Source organism: Dendropsophus ebraccatus, chromosome 15 (assembly GCF_027789765.1).
Source record: "Dendropsophus ebraccatus isolate aDenEbr1 chromosome 15, aDenEbr1.pat, whole genome shotgun sequence".
Taxonomy (NCBI): Eukaryota; Metazoa; Chordata; class Amphibia; order Anura; family Hylidae; genus Dendropsophus; species Dendropsophus ebraccatus.
This window is the reverse complement of record NC_091468.1, coordinates 37,847,945-37,866,924: the sequence shown is the minus strand read 5'-3', so window position 1 is coordinate 37,866,924 and position 18,980 is coordinate 37,847,945. Positions and strand designations below refer to the sequence as shown.

At 44.0% G+C, this 18,980-nt stretch overlaps 1 protein-coding gene across 2 annotated transcripts in view; it reads left to right on the top strand.

The window, feature by feature from the left end:
• PYGB (glycogen phosphorylase B) overlaps window positions 1-18,673 on the top strand; it is a 63,778-nt gene extending 45,105 nt beyond the window's left edge. For both annotated transcript variants that reach the window (XM_069955473.1, XM_069955472.1), the window contains exons 9-20: window positions 152-244; window positions 981-1,127; window positions 2,462-2,625; window positions 3,346-3,460; window positions 3,950-4,051; window positions 6,280-6,427; window positions 13,498-13,556; window positions 14,470-14,611; window positions 15,430-15,637; window positions 16,298-16,432; window positions 17,360-17,426; window positions 17,511-18,673. In XM_069955473.1, the coding sequence (XP_069811574.1) occupies window positions 152-244; window positions 981-1,127; window positions 2,462-2,625; window positions 3,346-3,460; window positions 3,950-4,051; window positions 6,280-6,427; window positions 13,498-13,556; window positions 14,470-14,611; window positions 15,430-15,637; window positions 16,298-16,432; window positions 17,360-17,426; window positions 17,511-17,663 (1,533 nt within the window). In that variant the 3' untranslated portion in view covers window positions 17,664-18,673. The remainder of the gene's footprint in view (window positions 1-151; window positions 245-980; window positions 1,128-2,461; window positions 2,626-3,345; window positions 3,461-3,949; window positions 4,052-6,279; window positions 6,428-13,497; window positions 13,557-14,469; window positions 14,612-15,429; window positions 15,638-16,297; window positions 16,433-17,359; window positions 17,427-17,510) is intronic.
• Window positions 18,674-18,980: the final 307 nt, after the last annotated feature.

The following is an 18,980-nucleotide window of genomic DNA, read 5'->3' as shown; positions in this document are numbered from 1 at the left end:
GGCCCTGGAGTGTTTCTATAGGTTATATATGTAATGTTATGTTATAGAAAGATCATTTTACTTCTGTACCTATAATCTCAACTGATCTAAATACAAGATATTGCTACGTTCCCCAGAGATGAACTTGTCTGACCACACTTCTCTTTCATAGGTTGCTATACAGCTGAATGATACCCATCCTGCACTGGCCATTCCTGAGCTTATGAGGATCTTAGTAGATGTGGAGGGCATGGAATGGGACAAGGTGAGACTACAGCAGAATCCTACTCTGGTATCCACAGATTAGTAGTAAATGTGTATATATTCTTAAAGTGAACTTATCATTTAAACAAAGTCCTGAGATTTCATAACGACTTATCAGAGGTTTGTATCAGCGGGGGTCCAGGGGCTGAGACCCCTGCCGATCACTAGATTGAAGGAGCAGACAAGCTCAGCAGCACATGCTTTGCCTTTTCTTCTCCATCCTAAACTGCTAATTTTAGCAGTGTATGTTATAATGGAAGCCTATGAAACTTTCAGTAATTCTGTTTACTGTAAGTTTCATAGGCTTCAGTTATAACACAGACCACTAGTATTTAAAAGTGGAGTGGCAGAGCGCCCTCTGCTGAGTGTGTCTGCTCCATCATTCTAGTAATTGGTGGAAGTCTCAGCACCCAGACCCCGACCGATACGAACTTCTGAGATATCACTACGACTTGTCAGAAGTTTCTTTGAATGATAGCTACACTGTAAGGTTCTTTGTCATTGTTTGTTAGCGGATCGTTTGTTCAGCCAACAGCTATTTTCCTGACCCCTCCATACATATGCACACTTGGCTCAGCTTAGTGTGCGTGTACTCTCAATAGGAGATTAGGATAAGCTGCTGCCTGACAACTCTAGTGGCAATTTATCTCTTAGTAGAACCAAGGAAATGGGTTGAAATTCAACGTCAACGTCTCCAGTGTAATTAGTGTGCTGATGATATGTGCTCCTTCCCCCAGGCCTGGGACGTAACAAAGAGGACTTGTGCGTATACCAACCACACCGTGCTGCCCGAGGCTCTGGAGCGCTGGCCGGTTCACCTGTTTGAGAAGCTGCTGCCCCGACACCTTGAGATTATCTATGCAATCAACCAGAAACACCTGGATGTAAGGGATTATGTGTTCAGTGTTTACGTGTTACGTGTGTTCCCCTGTTACGTGTGTTCAGGGGCATTTGTAGAAGGTTCGAGTCAAAGCCAAGAATTTCTGATTCCCCCATTGTTATAGAGCAGGTGGGAATATTCATAATTGATGATAAAACGTAGAAATACCAGTGAGCAGTCAGCTTGCTATATATATATATATATATATATATATATATATATATATATATATATATATGCAAAAAAGGGGTCCGTGGAGCCTCAGTTACGAGTCTCAAAACACGGGAATAGCCAGATATCCCTCTCTCCAGAGAAGGAAGCCCATTGCCAAGGGGTGCCTCTTAGTGGGGAGAGCACCAAACCACCCTGATACGTAGTCCCTCAGGTCCTCACTCTGTTGCGAGCTTTAGGACCCAAATAGGGAAACACCAGGGTGGCCCCTGTGAGTCAAAGTCTAACTCTGTGGCGAGTATAACGACATAAGACAAGGGTAACCAAGACTAGGCATCCATCCACAGACTGCAGTTTCGGGGTATTTGCCCCTCGTCAGTGTGGAGCAGGATTCTGGCTACTGGGGCAATGATAAATAGACCAACAAAACACAACAATCACTGAACTCAGGGAGAACAGTGAAAAATTCCAATGGAGTACTCATTTACGAGTCTCCATTGATTGTCCCATACAAAATTTGAATATGCAAAAAAGGGGTCCGTGGAGCTTCAGTTACGAGTCTCAAAACACGGGAATAGCCAGATATCCCTCTCTCCAGAGAAGGAAGCCCATTGCCAAGGGGTGCCTCCTAGTGGGGAGAGCACCAAACCACCCTGATACGTACTCCCTCAGGTATATAATATATATATATTTTAGAACATATTGAGTGTTCATCTAACATCTTGAAGGTTTTGTCCACTATGTAATCTTCACTATGTAGGCACAGCAGGGAGATTAAACACATATAGTTGTTCACAGGACAACCCTAGCGGGAAGTTTTTTATTAAAAGGGACAAGCTGTTTTATAACTTGTTCAGACAAGGAGACGAGCTTTACTGGAATACAGAACCCTGAATTTCTTTATGTCTTATGTTTGATTACGGGTGGCTGAAGAAGTTGGATGCAGCCCTAGACAGGCCTGAAAAACATGGATACAACCTATGGCCATAGTCTGTATTCGTGTTTTCAAGGCAGCATTGGGGCTGCTTCCAACTTCTCCCACTGCTATTCAAATGCAGAGACTTCTAGGTTCGGACGAACTCAAGCGTGCGCTCATCTGTAGTAATACCATTGTCCTCAACTATAAAAGTTGTCTATAAAATTGTGTTTCTGCCCACACATTTGCAGGAAGTGGCAGCGTTGTATCCTGGGGATATGGATCGTCTTCGTAGGATGTCTGTCATAGAAGAAGGCGACTGTAAGAGGATAAACATGGCACATTTATGTGTGATCGGATCCCATGCTGTCAATGGTGTGGCTAGGATCCACTCGGATATAGTGAAGCACTCAGTGTAAGTACTTGGGAGAAAATAGACTCTACCATTATTGAAAGGATTAGAGTGTGAGTAACCTGGGACGTGTTATCTGTAGAGGTCATTGAGTGCTGATTGTGGTGGTCTCAGTGCATGGACCTTTATTGATAACATTGTCTGACGCTTCAATTTTATACTATTATAAAGAGTGCCAACTCGTTTTTGTATAAATATACCATATACCTCTATATAGCTAATGCTTACTCTATATTTGGATAATTAACATTTCCTGTGAGATACGGCTCATGCCAGAGATCAATAATCTATATTCACCTGTACATAAACTCTACTTTTAAGGTAATGTACAGTATCACATATACATTTTACTACTGAACAACATATACTGAAACATAATTCATTATCTTTCATAGGAGAGTGTTTTAGGCATGCTGTGTGACCTATGCTCAGATCATTGTACGTGTGTGTGTGTGTGTGGGGGGGGGGCATAGTCATCTACTGTGAATGGGCTAATCTTTACTCAGGACTTTGTATAGGCCTCACAGATTACAGTGCTTACCTGTGTTTTGGAGTCCCATGGCCAGTAAATGGAGTGATTACTGAGCTTGTCTTCTGGGTGACCAGGAACCTCCATCCTTTGGATCTCCGTCTGCCAGCCAGCAATAACCCCTTTAACCCAGCTCCTTTACTAACGTGCCACAACAGCTATTACGTTCTAATATGTGTTTTTTTATGTTATAGCTTCAAGGACTTCTATGAAATTGAACAACATAAATTTCAGAACAAGACAAATGGCATCACTCCAAGGAGATGGCTTATGCTTTGCAACCCTGGCTTGGCAGACATCATTGCTGAGGTAATTTGCCATGATACTGCCCCCTAGTGGTGTGAATTTAACTATGGTCTTTTTTTTTTTTTTTTTGCAAACCTTTTTTAGTCTGTTGCATTTTACGTTTATGTATGCTATGTTATGTTATGTTATCAAGCCTATTGGTGTGTAAAAAAAAAAAATCAAATAGGGGTCTTTATGGTTGGTTAGGGTCCCAGGAGTGGGAGTGGGACTGTAACTATACTATAAATCTGCTGTCTCAAACTGCGTCCCTCCAGCTGTAGCAAAACTACAATACCCATCATGTCTGGACAGCTAAAGCTTTGGCTCTCCAGGCATGATGGGAATTATAGTTTTTTTTATCCTTCTGCAAGTTTGACACTCCTGCTAGGAATTATTAAAATGGAAACTTATTTAAAATATATTTTTGTGGCTTGTTTCTACATATAATAGTAATGTTATGTGTATAGTGCATTTAATTATAATTATTTGTGATTATTTTTTTTCCCCATGAAGAAAATCGGTGAAGATTTTGTGACTGACTTGAGCCAGCTGAGGAAATTGTTGGATTTCGTAGATGACGAGAGTTTCGTGCATGACATAGCCAAAGTCAAGCAGGTTAGTGTGCTGGGCCTGTGGGATTGGTTGTCTTACAACATAAAAAATATACACATTATTATTGTAGGGCTGCACATACCGTTTTTATGCTGTAGCAGAGAAAGAGCTGCAATATTCAATCACTCTGCATTATAGTACATGGGAGATACAGTAAGAGCTAAGTGATCCATGTTTCTGTATATGCTGTTCATTATAATGCAGGGTTATAGTACATATTGCACATGTAATACTCTGGGTGTTACTTGGGACTTTGAAACTTAGAGTGGTATTCCACGGGCCGATGGGGCCGCAGATGGGCGCTCGTTTACTGGGCCTATTCCACGGGCCAGATTATCGTTAAACAAGGGCTGCAAGGACATTGTTACCGATGTCCTTGCAGCTCTTGCTTAACTAGTATACATTACCTATTCATGGTGCAGGGCTCCTCTTCTCCTGCTTCTCCCGGGTCCCACGTGCTCCTCCAGCTTCAGGGCGGCCTGTGTCAGCTGACAAGCCGCTCAGCCAATCACTGGCCGGGACTGCTGCGGCCTGTGATTGGCTGAGCGGCCTGCCAGCTGACACAGGCCGCCCTGACGCTGGAGGAGCGTGCGGGACCCGGGAAAAAGCAGGAGAAGAGGAGCCCTGCACCATAAATAGGTAATGTATATCGTCAGTCGCCGTAGCGGTACGCGGTCGGCGCCCGACAAATATAGGTCTGGACCTATATCAACGATCAGCCGATGACAACGATCATCGGCTGATCGTTGTCTGTAGTCCATGGAGCGATAATCGGCCAAATCGGGCCGATTCGGCCTATTATCGCTCTGTGGAATAGGGCCCTCAGGGTCCTATTACACGGAACAATTTTTGACGACTAATGATGAACGAAAATCATTCACCATATTACACAGAACGATGGACGTTGGATACGATCGTTATTGCGATCGTTACTATGATCGTTTATTCCTTCTGATCTCAGGAAAATAATGGGCAATGTGCTATTACACTGAATGATTAGTGAAAAGATGCGGAAGTTGAGGGAACAAAGTGGAATTGCAGCGAACGATTAGCGAACAATTAACGATAATTTTAGGTTCAGATCTAAATCAACTATCAACAACATACGAACGATTTTTCGATTGTTGCCTGCAATTACACAGAACGATTATCATTTAAATTTGAACGATATAACGATTTTTCGCACGATAATCGTCCCGTGTAATAGGGCCTTTATTCTACCTTGTCATTGTAGAGTTTTTCTTTTCCTATGCCACCTGAGTAAGCAGCTCCATGAAAGTACAGTGGCCTTCATAAAGACTTAAACATACACCATCCATCACTACATAAGTTTAGTGTAAGGCCTCATTCATACGTCCTTGTCAGTTTTTATGGTCAGGAAATACTTTCAGGAGGCTTTAAGAAACAATCAGTATTTCCTGACTGTAAAAACTGAAGAGAAAAAAATTATAATAAAAAGACAAACTTGCTGCATGTGATGCACCTGAGCTTCTCTTCCTCACTTCCTTCTCCTCTGCTCCTGTGTCAAGTGCTAGCGGAGAGGGTGGCCTCTTGTGGCTGTAGATATAATGCTGTCTCTAGCCACAAAGTGATTGATAGGGCTTAGAGGCAGTGGCTCCTCTTCCTGTCAAACACAGCGCCGCATTTACTTGTATCCGCATACATGCGATCTGCATACAGTTATAGGGCCAGACATAGCCTCAGGGGTACTTGCTGATGCCAGCCCAGGGTGCCTAGCAATGTATCCGTTATTCCAGGCAATTTCCAGATGTGCATCTAGAGCTATCCGGAATTCTGGATGCTTCCGTAGGCTTTCTGGACAAAATTAGGACAGGATCTATTATTTGACATGTGAACAAGTCTTAATGTATGAAGTTCACAACTGATAAATACACACACCATAATAGAAGATATAGCCCTGCTTAGGTATTGTGTTGAGGCATCTTTTCTCTAAACTGAATAACCCTAACTTTAATAACTGTAGTACTGTAGTCTGCCCATACCATTGATTATTTAGGTTTTCCATCCATGGATCGGCTCAAGCTACATTATGTCTCCCTGGTGCACTGGCACCCAAAACTGTTCGCAGTATTGAATGTGTGGTCTGAGTAGTGGCTAGACTTTGTACAGTGGTAGAACTATTCCCTCATCATGTGTATCTATGCCTCTTTGATCCATATTCTTCGTTAAGGGTCTTCCAGTAAGTGCGCTGTTATTTTTCTAATTGCCAGGAAAACAAGCTGAAGTTCTCGGCCTACCTAGAAAATGAATACAAAGTGAAGATTAACCCTTCATCCTTGTTTGATGTCCAAGTCAAGAGAATTCACGAATACAAAAGGCAGATTCTGAATTGCTTACACGTCATCACTCTGTACAACAGTAAGTACAATCTATTTTTCTCGTGCGTCTTATTGGGGGACACAGATACCATGGGTATAGGCTGCTGCCACTAGGAGGCGCTGACACTAAGAGAAACAAAGGAAGTGACTCCTCCTGAGCAGGATATACCCGCCCACAGGCACTGAGCTAAACCAGTTTAGCTTAGTGTCAGTAGGAGGCAGACACAGGTCTGGGTTCTCCAGACCAGTTTCTTCCTTTATGTTTAGTTAGTTGGTTTTTCTTTTTCCTTCTAGGTCCTATGGATTCTTGGGCACGGTGGGTTATCTAAAACTCACCCTGATCCCCCCACTATGCGACCAGGGAACAGACCATAAATGTAAATGGGCTGTGACCCCTCGGTCGCCACCGGCCGGCAACGTGACACCAGGGCCCCAGATCAGTCTGACTATCTGGTCGCCTTTCTGCGGACTCTGTATCCGCACAGCCCCTTCCCGCCTCGCCCCCCAAAGCTTGGCGCGTTAAGGTGAGGCACCCACCGGCTGAAGACGACAATGGTGAGTATGTGCTCCTATATAGGTGAGTATATTCCCCCTGCCCTCCCTCCCAGGCCGCCATTTTACTCCACATAGGCAGCTCTCCCTCTCCAGTCACTTGCAGCCCTCCCCAGGCAGATACTCCTCTCCCCTCAGTCGGTAGCAGGCCAGCCCTCTCCACCATTTTATTTTTATTAGTGTCTCTCTCTCTGGGTGCCACTGTGAGGGATGTTCCTCCCCTGACTGGGTGCTGCGCAGGCCGCAGCTTCCCGCACTTTTCCTTTTCATGTGGCTCTAGAGACCATACTAAAGGATGCTCCGCCCCTTTTCCCTAAGCCCCGCCCCTTACCGGGTGCCGCGGCATCCTGCCCTTTTTTCCCTATATTGTGGCTCTCCAGAGTACACACAGGGCTACCTCCGCCCCCTCCTGATATGCCCCGCCCCTTTTCGGGCGCTGCGCGGCCCTCTTCATTACTTCTCATTATGTTTGGCTCTCACTGGAGCCTGCTCTGGGGATGCCCCGCCTTCTCAGGTAAGCCCCGCCCCTTCCGGGTGCCGCGCGGCCCGGAGAATTGCGCCTTTTTTCTTAACTGTGGAGCCTGCACTGGAATGCTCCGCCCCCTCCCGGCAGGCCCCGCCCCCTTCGGGAGTCGGGTGGGCCTCAGCATCCCACCTTAATCTTACCTGTGGCTCTCCGTGGAGCCTTCACAGTAAGATGCTCCGCCCCCTCCCGGTAGGCCCCGCCCCTTTTCGGGTGCAGCGCGGACCGTGGCATTCACCCTTTTGGCTCTCTCCAGAGCCTGCACTGAGGGATGCTGCTTCCCCCTCCCCCTGCCATGTGTGTGTGTGCGGTCTCCTGATGGAGCTACCACACACACTACCCTTCTATTCCAGCAGCTTGGGACACTTGATGCATCTCTCCTGCCACCTACTGGTGGAAGTGGTTATTACACCATTACATATATGAGAATGGCTTGCATCATGTTTTATTATGGCCAATGTTCCATATAATGTTCCAGCAACCCTTGGTCTGCAGATCCAGCATTTTTGGTGCTGGTTGACACCTCTGTGTCAGATTTTATATATATAAGATTACATTAATACTTATATACAGACACTCTGGTTCCCCTCCAACCACATACGCACAGACATATTCCCCATCACCATACAGTGTTTCTGTGCCCTCAGTGAGATCCTCTGCTACATGGTGTCACGAGAAGTTCATGGAACCAGACACGTTACCCGCTATCCAGGCGGTGTATCTGTGCTCTGAGCAGAACCCTCTGCTACATGGTGTCACGAGAAGTACATGGAACCAGACACGTTACCCGCTATCCAGGCGGTGTATCTGTACTCTGAGAACTCTCTGCTACATGGTGTCACGAGATGTTCATGGAACCAGACACATTACCCGCTATCAGGTGGCGTATCTGTGCTCTGAGAACCCTCTGCTACATGGTGTCACGAGAAGTACATGGAATCAGACACGTTACCCGCTATCCAGGTGGTGTATCTGTGCTCTGAGCAGAACCCTCTGCTACACGGTGTCACGAGCAGGACACGGAACCAGACATGTTACCTGTTTCCAAACAGTGTATCTGTGTTCTGAGCAGAACCCTCTGCTACACAGTGTCACGGTAAGTACACGGAACCAGACACGTTACCTGTTTCCAGACAGTGTATCTGTGCTCTGAGCAGAACCCTCTGCTACACAGTGTCATGGTAAGTACACAGAACCAGACACGTTACCTGTTTCCAGACAGTGTATCTGTGCTCTGAGCAGAACCCTCTGCTACACAGTGTCATGGTAAGTACACAGAACCAGACACGTTACCTGTTTCCAGACAGTGTATCTGTGCTCTGAGCAGAACCCTCAGCTACACAGTATCATGGTAAGTACACGGAACCAGACATGTTACCTGTTTCCAGACAGTGTATCTGTGCCCTGAGCAGAACCCTCTGCTACACAGTGTCACGGTATGTACATGGAACCAGACACGTTACTCGTTGACAAACTATCTCTGAGCAGAACCCTCTGCTACATGGTTTCACAAGCAGGACATGAGACCAGACACATTACCGTTCCTAAGGGGACTACTGTGTTCTTGAGGCAGAATCCTTTGCTAAATGATGTCGCAAGCAGGACATGGAACCAGACACATTACCTATTACTATGCTGTGTTCCTGTGCTCTCACAACAGAACCGTCTGCTACATGGTTTGTTAGACAGGTTATGGGACCAGACTCATCACCCATTGCCAGTCGTTGTTCCGGTGTTACTCAGAGCTTCCAGTCCTGTCACTCACATCACCCCTTAGCGGGCGGTGCTTCAGACCTGCCTCTCATCTTCATGACATAGATTCCTTTACTACATGATGTCACAGACATAGAACTGGACATGTTACCCCCTCCCAGGTGGTGGTACAAGGTTATTCAGACCTCTCCCCTCTGCTGCATGATATGGCTCCAACTACATTACCTGTAGTTCGGTGTGCACAGATTGTGGTATTCTGTTACACGATGTAATACACAACCTTCAGGTTTGCTCACTATCCTGGTGATGCTGGGCAGTTCTCGTATCCAGTCCTCATTTACATTGGGACACAGTCCTGTTCTCTTCCCTGCTCCCAGAGCACACACTGTAGGCTTCTGTTTACAGGTCTGACCAGGCACGTTACCTGTTTCCAGTCCAGGTATTTGTATCTCTTGAATGCTGGTCTTCTGTTACTTACTGCTTGCAGCTACTCTGCTCGTGTTACCCTGTATATTACCTTTCATCCTCGTAGGACTTCCATGATCTGTGCCTGTCACTTCAGGGGATCATCATGGGGTAACTTGTTACTACACCATGTTGTCTTCTATATGTTTCCACTAACAAGTCTCATTACCTGCTCTCAGGCAGCGTAACCTTGTTGTATTCCTCTTGGGCTGTATCCTTTCTAAAGCCCAAGCATCCTGCTACGTGTCCCACTACACGAGGTACAGAACCCCTCGCTTTACCTGCCCCTGGACTGTTGGACTCTCATACTCTGGTCCTCTGAGTGGCCGGCAGCATACAGATCCGGTCACTATTTCATCCTGGTACTGTCAGGGTAGTTCTTCTGTCCTTTGTCTGGGCATAACTACCATGTTCTGGCATTTGTCTCGCTGGCTGTTCCCCAGTAGTATGGCTTGAATTGCTTAGGCCGTCCCCTCTTTGATCTGGATGAAGTGAGGCCTCTCTGCTCCTCAGGTAAAACAGTAAAGGGTTTCTTCTACCCCTGGTGTATGTAGGACATCAATTGCCTACATGTCTATCACAGTGCTACTTTAGGACTTCTCCTTCTGCATCTGCCTATGGCCAACATGGCAAGTATTTAGTCTTCTCTCTTAGGCAGCTGCAGTGTCACAGGGTGAGGATTTCATGTTTACTGCCTGCACTGTTTCTCTACCATCCTAAGCATAGGTGTATGGTCTCTTCGTGGTCTAGCTTTTCCAGGTGTCCTTGCTTGGCCATATGGACTATGAAGCATTGCTCTCAGTTCAGGGTTTTGCAGTGCTCCCGCTTACACCATTACTCCTTCTCCCTGGCTTAATGCACTGTTGTGCATGACCCCCCCATCCTGGGTTTGGTTTTTTACCACTCATTCAGAAAATCTTCAAGCAGCCCTTCCCTCCTCCAGGAGGATGGAATATTTAGTATAAGTATCCTCCTGAGGACTGCTATTCCGTAATAGCTTCTTCCGACAGGCAGGTGTGGGTTTCTGACCCTCACTGGCCTCTATGAGCACTCCTGCTTGAATTCCTTGTCCTTGGTCTTGTTGTTGACTGGCCATCCCCCTCCCTTATGTTGTCTCCCATGTGGATTCCTTGAGAACTTAATCCCTTAAGGGTTTCCTCTCCTTGGAAACAGGGTTGTTCACTGGCCCATTCTGGCAGGACTTACATTTGCTGTTCTGCTCTTACCAAGTAACGTCTCTGCTCACCCTTTGAGGCGTTGGTTTCTGGATCTAGTTTACATATGGACTCTAGTCTATGTATTACCTGTTGTGCCCATTGTCCTGTGACAACTCCCATGCCCATCAGCCTTACCTTGACCTCCCTTGACAGTTTTCTTCTGGGACTCCAGGCTCTCGAGTACCTCTAGGCTTCCTTGGAGCGGAGTGTTTTATATGATCAACCTCCTTTCTAAGGCTCTAACAGCCCATGGAGTTGTTTTTTCCCCGGCTTACCGGCTTTCCTCTGCTCCTCTTTTCTGCCGGGCACTGCGGGGTACCAGGTACTACTGTACTCCTTCCAGGACAACTTACTCAAGATTCTGATCTTGTTTTTCCTTCCTTCCCTGGACTGCATTATGCTTGGACAGCTTGATTCTTCTTATTAACATGTGTTTCTCAGATGGGATAACTCATGTCATAGGCCATGGCTTCTCTTGTGCTCAAGTTTTGTCTTCTCAGTGAAGACTGTACTCCTAGGCCCATGGAGCTTCCAGCCTGGCCATTCTTCCCAGCTCCATAGTCAAGGACGCAGCTTCTCCTGCATCTCATGTGGCACCTTCTATGAGAGACGCTCAGTCCTCTCTCTCCTTTATTTGACGCCTTAGACCTCTATGTGCCATGAAACATTTTCCAGTCTCTCCCGTCATGGTTGTATTTGCCTTTTATTCTATTCTACCTCAGAGTAAGTCCCTGCCGCCTGTGGTCACCCACTTGGCTGGGCGTCTGCTTTTTTTCCCCACATCTAGCCTACTAGTTCTGTTGGACTCGATGTTACATCATGTTGCTGGCTTCCAGGACGGACACAACCCACTCTGTCTGCCGTGCAGCACGTTGCTCCAGGGACTAGACATTTTTTCCTTTGCTGCGGACCTGTAGGGGTTTTCTCTGATGCATTCAGCATCATCCCTTGCTCTCTTCCTAGTTGATGGTTGTGTTGGTGCTATTCTGTGCCTTCTCACCAAGCGCTCTTGTCTAGCGGTTATCTTTCCCACCCCATGGACTGCTTTTGGACGTCCCATGGTATCTGTGTCCCCCAATAAGACGCACGAGAAAAGAGGATTTTTTACTCACCGTAAAATCTCTTTCTCGTAGTCTTCATTGGGGGACACAGCACCCACCCATTTTCTTTTGGGGTTTTTCCTCGGTATGGTAGTTTTCTCCGTTTTTGGTGTTATTCCTACTTTACCTGTTCTTGACTTCTCCTACTGCTCTTGTACAAACTGGTTTAGCTCAGTGCCTGTGGGCGGGTATATCCTGCTCAGGAGGAGTCACTTCCTTTGTTTCTCTTAGTGTCAGCGCCTCCTAGTGGCAGCAGCCTATACCCATGGTATCTGTGTCCCCCAATGAAGACTACGAGAAAGAGATTTTACGGTGAGTAAAAAATCCTCTTTTTTCTAGAAGTGGCATAGGCTAGTGGCATAGGGCGCAAAAGACTAAAAAGTTTCACATTTTTGCAACTTTTTGCATACAGCCTTGATGGCGCACAGAAGTACGAATGGTGCTAGTTTTGGAATCTGTGAGATACCAATCCAAATACATTCATTTGCATGAGGGCTTAAAAAAGAGCAACCCCTACATGCATAAAGAGGGCATCTTTTTTTTGGAACAGTAAAGTTCTGTTCACACCAGTTCTTAGTTCTTAAGCGTCATGCGTCACAAACTACAAACAAAACCCATGTGCAATCTGTTTCTGTAGGTTTGTAATACTCCCTTCCATCTGCCCCATCTTCTTGCTAACATTACTGTCTTTATGGGGCTGAGAGAGTGAAGTTATACATGGCCATAGGGTAATATAAACTAAAAGTAGATATAGATGTGCTCCACATGAGAGTACCCCCTGAAGTGAACTGTGGTTGGTTTTGTAGCATGTATATGGATTAACGCAAGTCCCTTTATGCAGCCATGTCTGCAATAAATCTGCTGTGTGTGAGCATCGTCTAAATGGTGCACAGCCTTAAAGTGGTTGTCTGAAGACATATTTTTTCATATCAATGGAGCTGCGTCACAAGAGGGAGGGGATATGGTCACACTGGGGGGGCGACAGACCTGCCCCCAGTGCATAGGGCTGGGCTGGAGCATGGCGAAGGAACAGCGCCGAAAACATGAACTAGGTGGTCACACGCCACCGGGAACCCTACATTGGCTCATGTAACCCTGCCGGGATTGACTCGTTAAAAAAAAAAAATGCTATGTACCTAATGGTACATTCACTTTAAAGTGCCCACAGCCAAATATTAAAAAATGTCAGTAGGTTATAGATTACAGCTGCTTCAACCCTTGTGGGCAGAGTAAACTACAGGTCACCCCTGGATACTGTCTATAGTGACTGCTGTCAGGATCCTTATAAGCAACTATGATTATTATGTAATATGATATATGACTGTATGAGATTGTTATGGTGAACTATGAATATTAAGGTTTGTATACAATGACACAGATGCAGCTATTCAGAATAAATCCCAGAGGTATATGACAGAAAAATATTTAGTTTAAAGACCAGGATTACCCAACAGAGAACTATAAGTCATAGGTGTCATCACCAAAGCAGTTTGTAGACTTTATAATGTGTGCTTTTCGTAACACACTGACTATTTTCTAGGAATCAAAAAAGATCCATCCAAAACATTCGTGCCAAGGACAGTTATGATCGGGGGAAAGGTACAGTATGATAAATCCCATCTATAAATCTAGAATTCACTGTCTTCTTTGTTGGCTGTTTCTGTTGCTGGTGTATAAGATTTTTTTTGAGATTTAAAGAATGAGAGGGTTTTAGATTGTATTCTCAGTTATAGGCTATGTTCCCAAATTGTAAAATAAAGAAAAATACATCCGTAATTTTAAGAGTAAAATACGGCTGCATTTTGACTATAATAATGCTCTCTGTTGAAGTCAGTGGGAAATTGGCAGTGCACACACAGTATGGCTGCGTTCACACTATGTATATTTCAGTCAGTATTGTGGTCCTCATATAGCAACCAAAACCAGGAGTGGATTAAAAACACAGAAAGGCTCTGTTCACACAATGGTGAAATTGAGTGGATGGCCGCCATATAACAGTAAATAACGGCCATTATTTCAATATAACAGCCGTTGTTCTAAAATAACAGCAAATATTTGCCATTAAATGACGGCCATCCACTCAATTTCAACATTGTGTGAACAGAGCCTTTCTGTGTTTTTAATCCTTTCCTGGTTTTGGTTGCAATACTGACTGAAATATACATATACTGACTGAAATATACGTAGTGTGAACGCAGCCTATAGAATAACCACTGTAATTTATTGCGACCGTCCAAATAGTGATCATGCTTATTATTTACAAAATACCTGTTCACGTTATTTTATTTTTACTCAAAATTACAGCTGTAAATTGGTATTATTTTACTGTGTGTAAACATAGTCATAAGATGAAAGCATGGCCCTGTTGGGTTGCTATGAGCATTACCTCCACTTTTTAAAAAAAAAATTTAATTGTCATATTGTAAATGGTCATTTATGTTCAAGACTTTTCAGGACTTCTCTTTCCTAAACTTGTTATATGTCTACAAATGATCTTCTTTATATTCTACAGGCAGCTCCTGGCTACCATATGGCGAAAATGATCATCAAATTAATTACATCTGTTGCAGACATTGTGAACAATGATCCAGTGGTTGGAGACAGGCTAAAGGTGATATATTTGGAGAACTACAGAGTCTCTCTGGCAGAGAAGGGTAGGTTTTATTGTTATTTAAAAACTATTTTCAGTGGGCACTATCGTGAATAAAAAAAAAAAAATCTGACATGACGGAGAGACATGTCTAAAGTTTTGACCGATCAGGTTGTGATTGCTCAGACTGCAACCGATCAGGATAGCGAGCCTAGAGAAGTCTGTGCGCAGCACGTTCACCTCCAGCTCTGTGTCATTTTCCAACCTGTTCAGCCCCATAGACTTTCATTATGCAGTTGTCCAGGTCACACAACATAGTTGGGAGAGAACGCGCAGCACACTGACTTCTCCCGGCTTGTTCTCCTGATCGGTCATAGTCTGAACACTCAGACCCAACTGACCAAAACTTTAGACACGTCTCTCTGACATGTCAGAAGGTTTTCTTTTCATGTCAGGTACACTTGAAGCACATTGGTTTTATATTTTATAGTTACAATAAGCACTTATTCACACGTGCAACAAATTAGTTTTTCGTGAAATTGGTGCCAGTTTCCTCATCTAAAACTGCATGGTTTTACCTTAAAGAGGACATCTCCCATTGATTCAGTGGGAGATGTTGAAATAAACTGTATTTATTTGTCAAATGTCAGTTTTCTGGGCAGTTCCACATGAGAACTCTTATTGATTTCGGACTATTGACCTCATTTGGAGCTTTAAAAGAAAAAGCTGGATCAAAATCAGCACCAAAATCCACAAAAATTTTTTTTTGCAGTGCATCAAGGTTATTTGCAGTGCAGTTATGCCCTGTGAACCATTGTTTACAAGCTCTAGTGGATCTGTAATGCTAGAAACTAAACAGTGATCTTTTTTTTTTTTTTGTAGTGATTCCTGCGGCCGACCTGTCTCAGCAGATCTCTACAGCAGGCACTGAGGCTTCTGGTACTGGGAATATGAAGTTCATGCTGAACGGAGCTCTTACCATTGGTACAATGGATGGGGCCAACGTGGAGATGGCAGAGGAGGCAGGAGAAGAAAACCTGTTTATCTTTGGCATGAGGGTGGAGGATGTAGAAGCTCTGGATAAGAAAGGGTTTGTATTCCAGCATAATTGCTTAAAGAGTTACTGTCGTGAAATATTTTTTTTGCAGAAATCAATACTACAGGCGATTTTAAGAAACTTTGTATTTAGGTTTATTAGCCGAAAAATGAATTTTTATCATGAAAAAGCAGGTTGAAGCTCTCCCCCCTGTCTTCATTGTTCTCTAAAAGAGAAAAAAAAAGGACAACAATGAGTTAATTAAAAGCTACATTACCCTCTGTCCTCTCTCCTCTCATGTTACCTTTGACCTCTGAATAGCACTCCCCTCTTCATAGAACAGACAGGACGCGTCTGATTGAGATTTCCTGATAATGAGCAGTGGATGACAGAAAGGAGAGAGGGGGGGGGCTGGGAAAAGGCTTTTTAAATTCAGATAATGGCATATTTGCCTAATAAATCCAATTACAAAGTTTCTTAAAATCGCCTGGACTATTGGTTTCTGCAAAAAACAAAAAATATATATTATGACAGTGACTCTTTCGGCTTTTAGTTACATATGTTACAATGGATATAACACACTCAGCCCTTCACAAGCACTGACCATTAGGACTTAAGTCCTGAAGACGGAAGGTTTTAGGGCTATTTCCTTAGATTGCCTGTTACTTGATAAATTCTTTCTTTTCTTTTCTTTTTTCTTGTTTTTTTGTTTAGATACAATGCTAAGGATTACTATGACAGAATTCCAGAGCTGCGGGAAGCGATCAATCAGATTAGAGATGGACGCTTTTCACCTAGAGAACCAGACTTGTTTAAGGATGTTGTAAATATGCTGATGTATCATGACAGGTAAGAAGAGGCCTCAGCTATCTATATAAGTCCAAATTAGATGAAAGTGTATTGCTATATTTTACAGCCATTTTATAGTACCACATCCAAGCTTTTCTTGTAAGTCTAAATGTGTCCATACCCCTTATACTAAAGCTGTGAGGTCAGCTGACTTTCTGATATACACTTTGGTCTCCTGACTCTACCAGCAATTAATGTCAGTGGAGAGAAGGGTTGAACTTGTTGGATTTTTTCTCTGACCCTATTCTGGGAGAGGTCAGAGTTTTCTACCCCTGCCTTAAGAGATAACAGTTATTGAAAATGTGTGGCCTGCTTAATAGTCTGAAGTGACAGCATTATAGCCGGGACTGGTATTTAGAGATGATCGAACAGCGGGAATTTTCAGGTTCGTTCGAACTCGAACCATCAGATTTGAATGAAAAGCTGATGGTTCAAGTTCGAACGAACCTGAAAATTCCCGCTGTTCGATAATCTCTACTGGTATTAACTGAACCCAGGATGTGCACTGCCTATATAGAATTTTACTATTTAAGGGTGCCTTCACACACACCTGATCTGCAGCAGATCTGTTGGTGCAGATTTAATGCTGTTTTCACCTATTTAGATCAAATCTGCTGCGAATCCGCAGCAGAAAATCCGCTGTGATACGGTGTGTGTTAAGCTACCCTAAGGGTATAAACCCACACACCGTATATGCAGCGTATTTACAGCTGCGATACGCAGCAAACTCGCAGCAAACTCGCAGCAGATTAGATCTAAATAACTGAACACAGCATCAAATCTGTACCAACAAATCTGCTGCGTATACGGTGTGTGGGTTTATACCCTAAAGGTCATTTCAGTAAAGTTCATACATGTACACACAAATGCACTACTGCACTGATCATTGACCCTATGCTATGCCTAAGCATGTATTTCTTTTCTTAGGTTCAAGGTATTTGCAGACTTTGAGGCCTATATTAAATGCCAAGAGAAAGTGGACCAATTATACATGGTAAGACATAAGAACTGGCTATAGCGACTTGCCATATTCTGTTCCATGGTTCCCGAGATACTGACATTCATGTCTCTTTTGCAGAATCTCAGGGAATGGACCAAGAAAGTCATCAAAAATATTGCTTGCTCCGGCAAGTTTTCTAGCGACAGGACGATTAGTGAATACGCCACTGAAATCTGGGGGGTGGAACCGTCAGCTGTGAAGATTCCTCCACCCAACATACCCAGGGAATAGCTCCAGGGAGATGCATGTGCTCACTGTTTCCGCTGGTAGTTTGGTTGGCTCAGGGTTAGTGTTTGTTCAGCGGTTGTGATCGCCTTCCCATAAAAGCGTAGTCTTGTCTTTGGGGGAAACAGAATGATTTTAACCTTTTATTTATTTTAACTTTTTGTAGAACTGACCACATAAATAGATATGTGCTGTGTCACAAAGCATTGGCTTTGCCTGGATATTATAGAGGAGGAGCCATTCCCAACCTATATGGTTAGGTAACACAGTCACCATCTCAGTGTTTGCCACTGTGCTTCGTGCTAAGCAGCAAAGTTCATCTATGATCAAACCACTGTACGCCACAATACCCATTCACACAGGATTATTTTACCGAGTCGATTTGCCCTGTATGATCAAAAGGGACGCACAGATGTTACACCTCTCCACTTGCATTTGACACTTACAAGTGTATCATTGTTTTACGGTTTTAGCACATTTTTTTTTTACTATTTTAGTGTATAACTTTCTTATGAATTGCTGGAGAAACAAGATGGGGACTTAGTTTTTAGGAGATATTTTGGGCAATAAAAGCAGAGAGGAGCCCAATATGTTATGGGATGGAGTATTCTAAGCAGTAGAATGGCCCATAGACTACTGTTATGACATAAGCCACTGGGAAAAGCCCTGGCAGAGTTCTAAGTACTGTAATAGAAGCGATGTAGTAGGGAGTAACCCTCATTCAAGCTTAGTCCTAGGCGTCAGACCACACAGAGTAAACACTTTCCAGTGCCGCAGTGTGCACCAGTATGTGGGAGTCATATCCATGCTCTCCGCATAGCCTCACATTGGTGGGAGAGGATGAGCTAGCTTTGTGTGAAGCATTATATTCCATGTGTTTGTCTTTGCAAAGACGCCGTTGTTTTAGCATTTGTTGTGTGATTTCAAAGTACTGTATTTCTGACTAAAGATTTGCACGTTAACTCCACTTTCATGCTTGTGGGACTCATCTTCAATAAACCTAGTACCTAATTTCAGCCTGTGCAGTGTTATTTATTTAAGGATTTGGTTGTTGGGACATGTGAACATTCTCATCTAAGATGATTATTATTCCATAGGATTTACTTGTAATGGAAGCTTAGCCAACACAATTGCAGGGTGCAGATAGGAATATACAACTGCAATGCTGAAGGCCAGCTGGGACTTCCATAACTCAAGCTTAAGTCGCAGTAGCTTGGAGTTGGGTGTTCTAGTGCACACACTCTCAATAAGGGGACACTCCAAGTGTAATGTCTTTCAATAGTTTTATTCTCTCACAAACACATGGCAGGATGCAGAGGAACG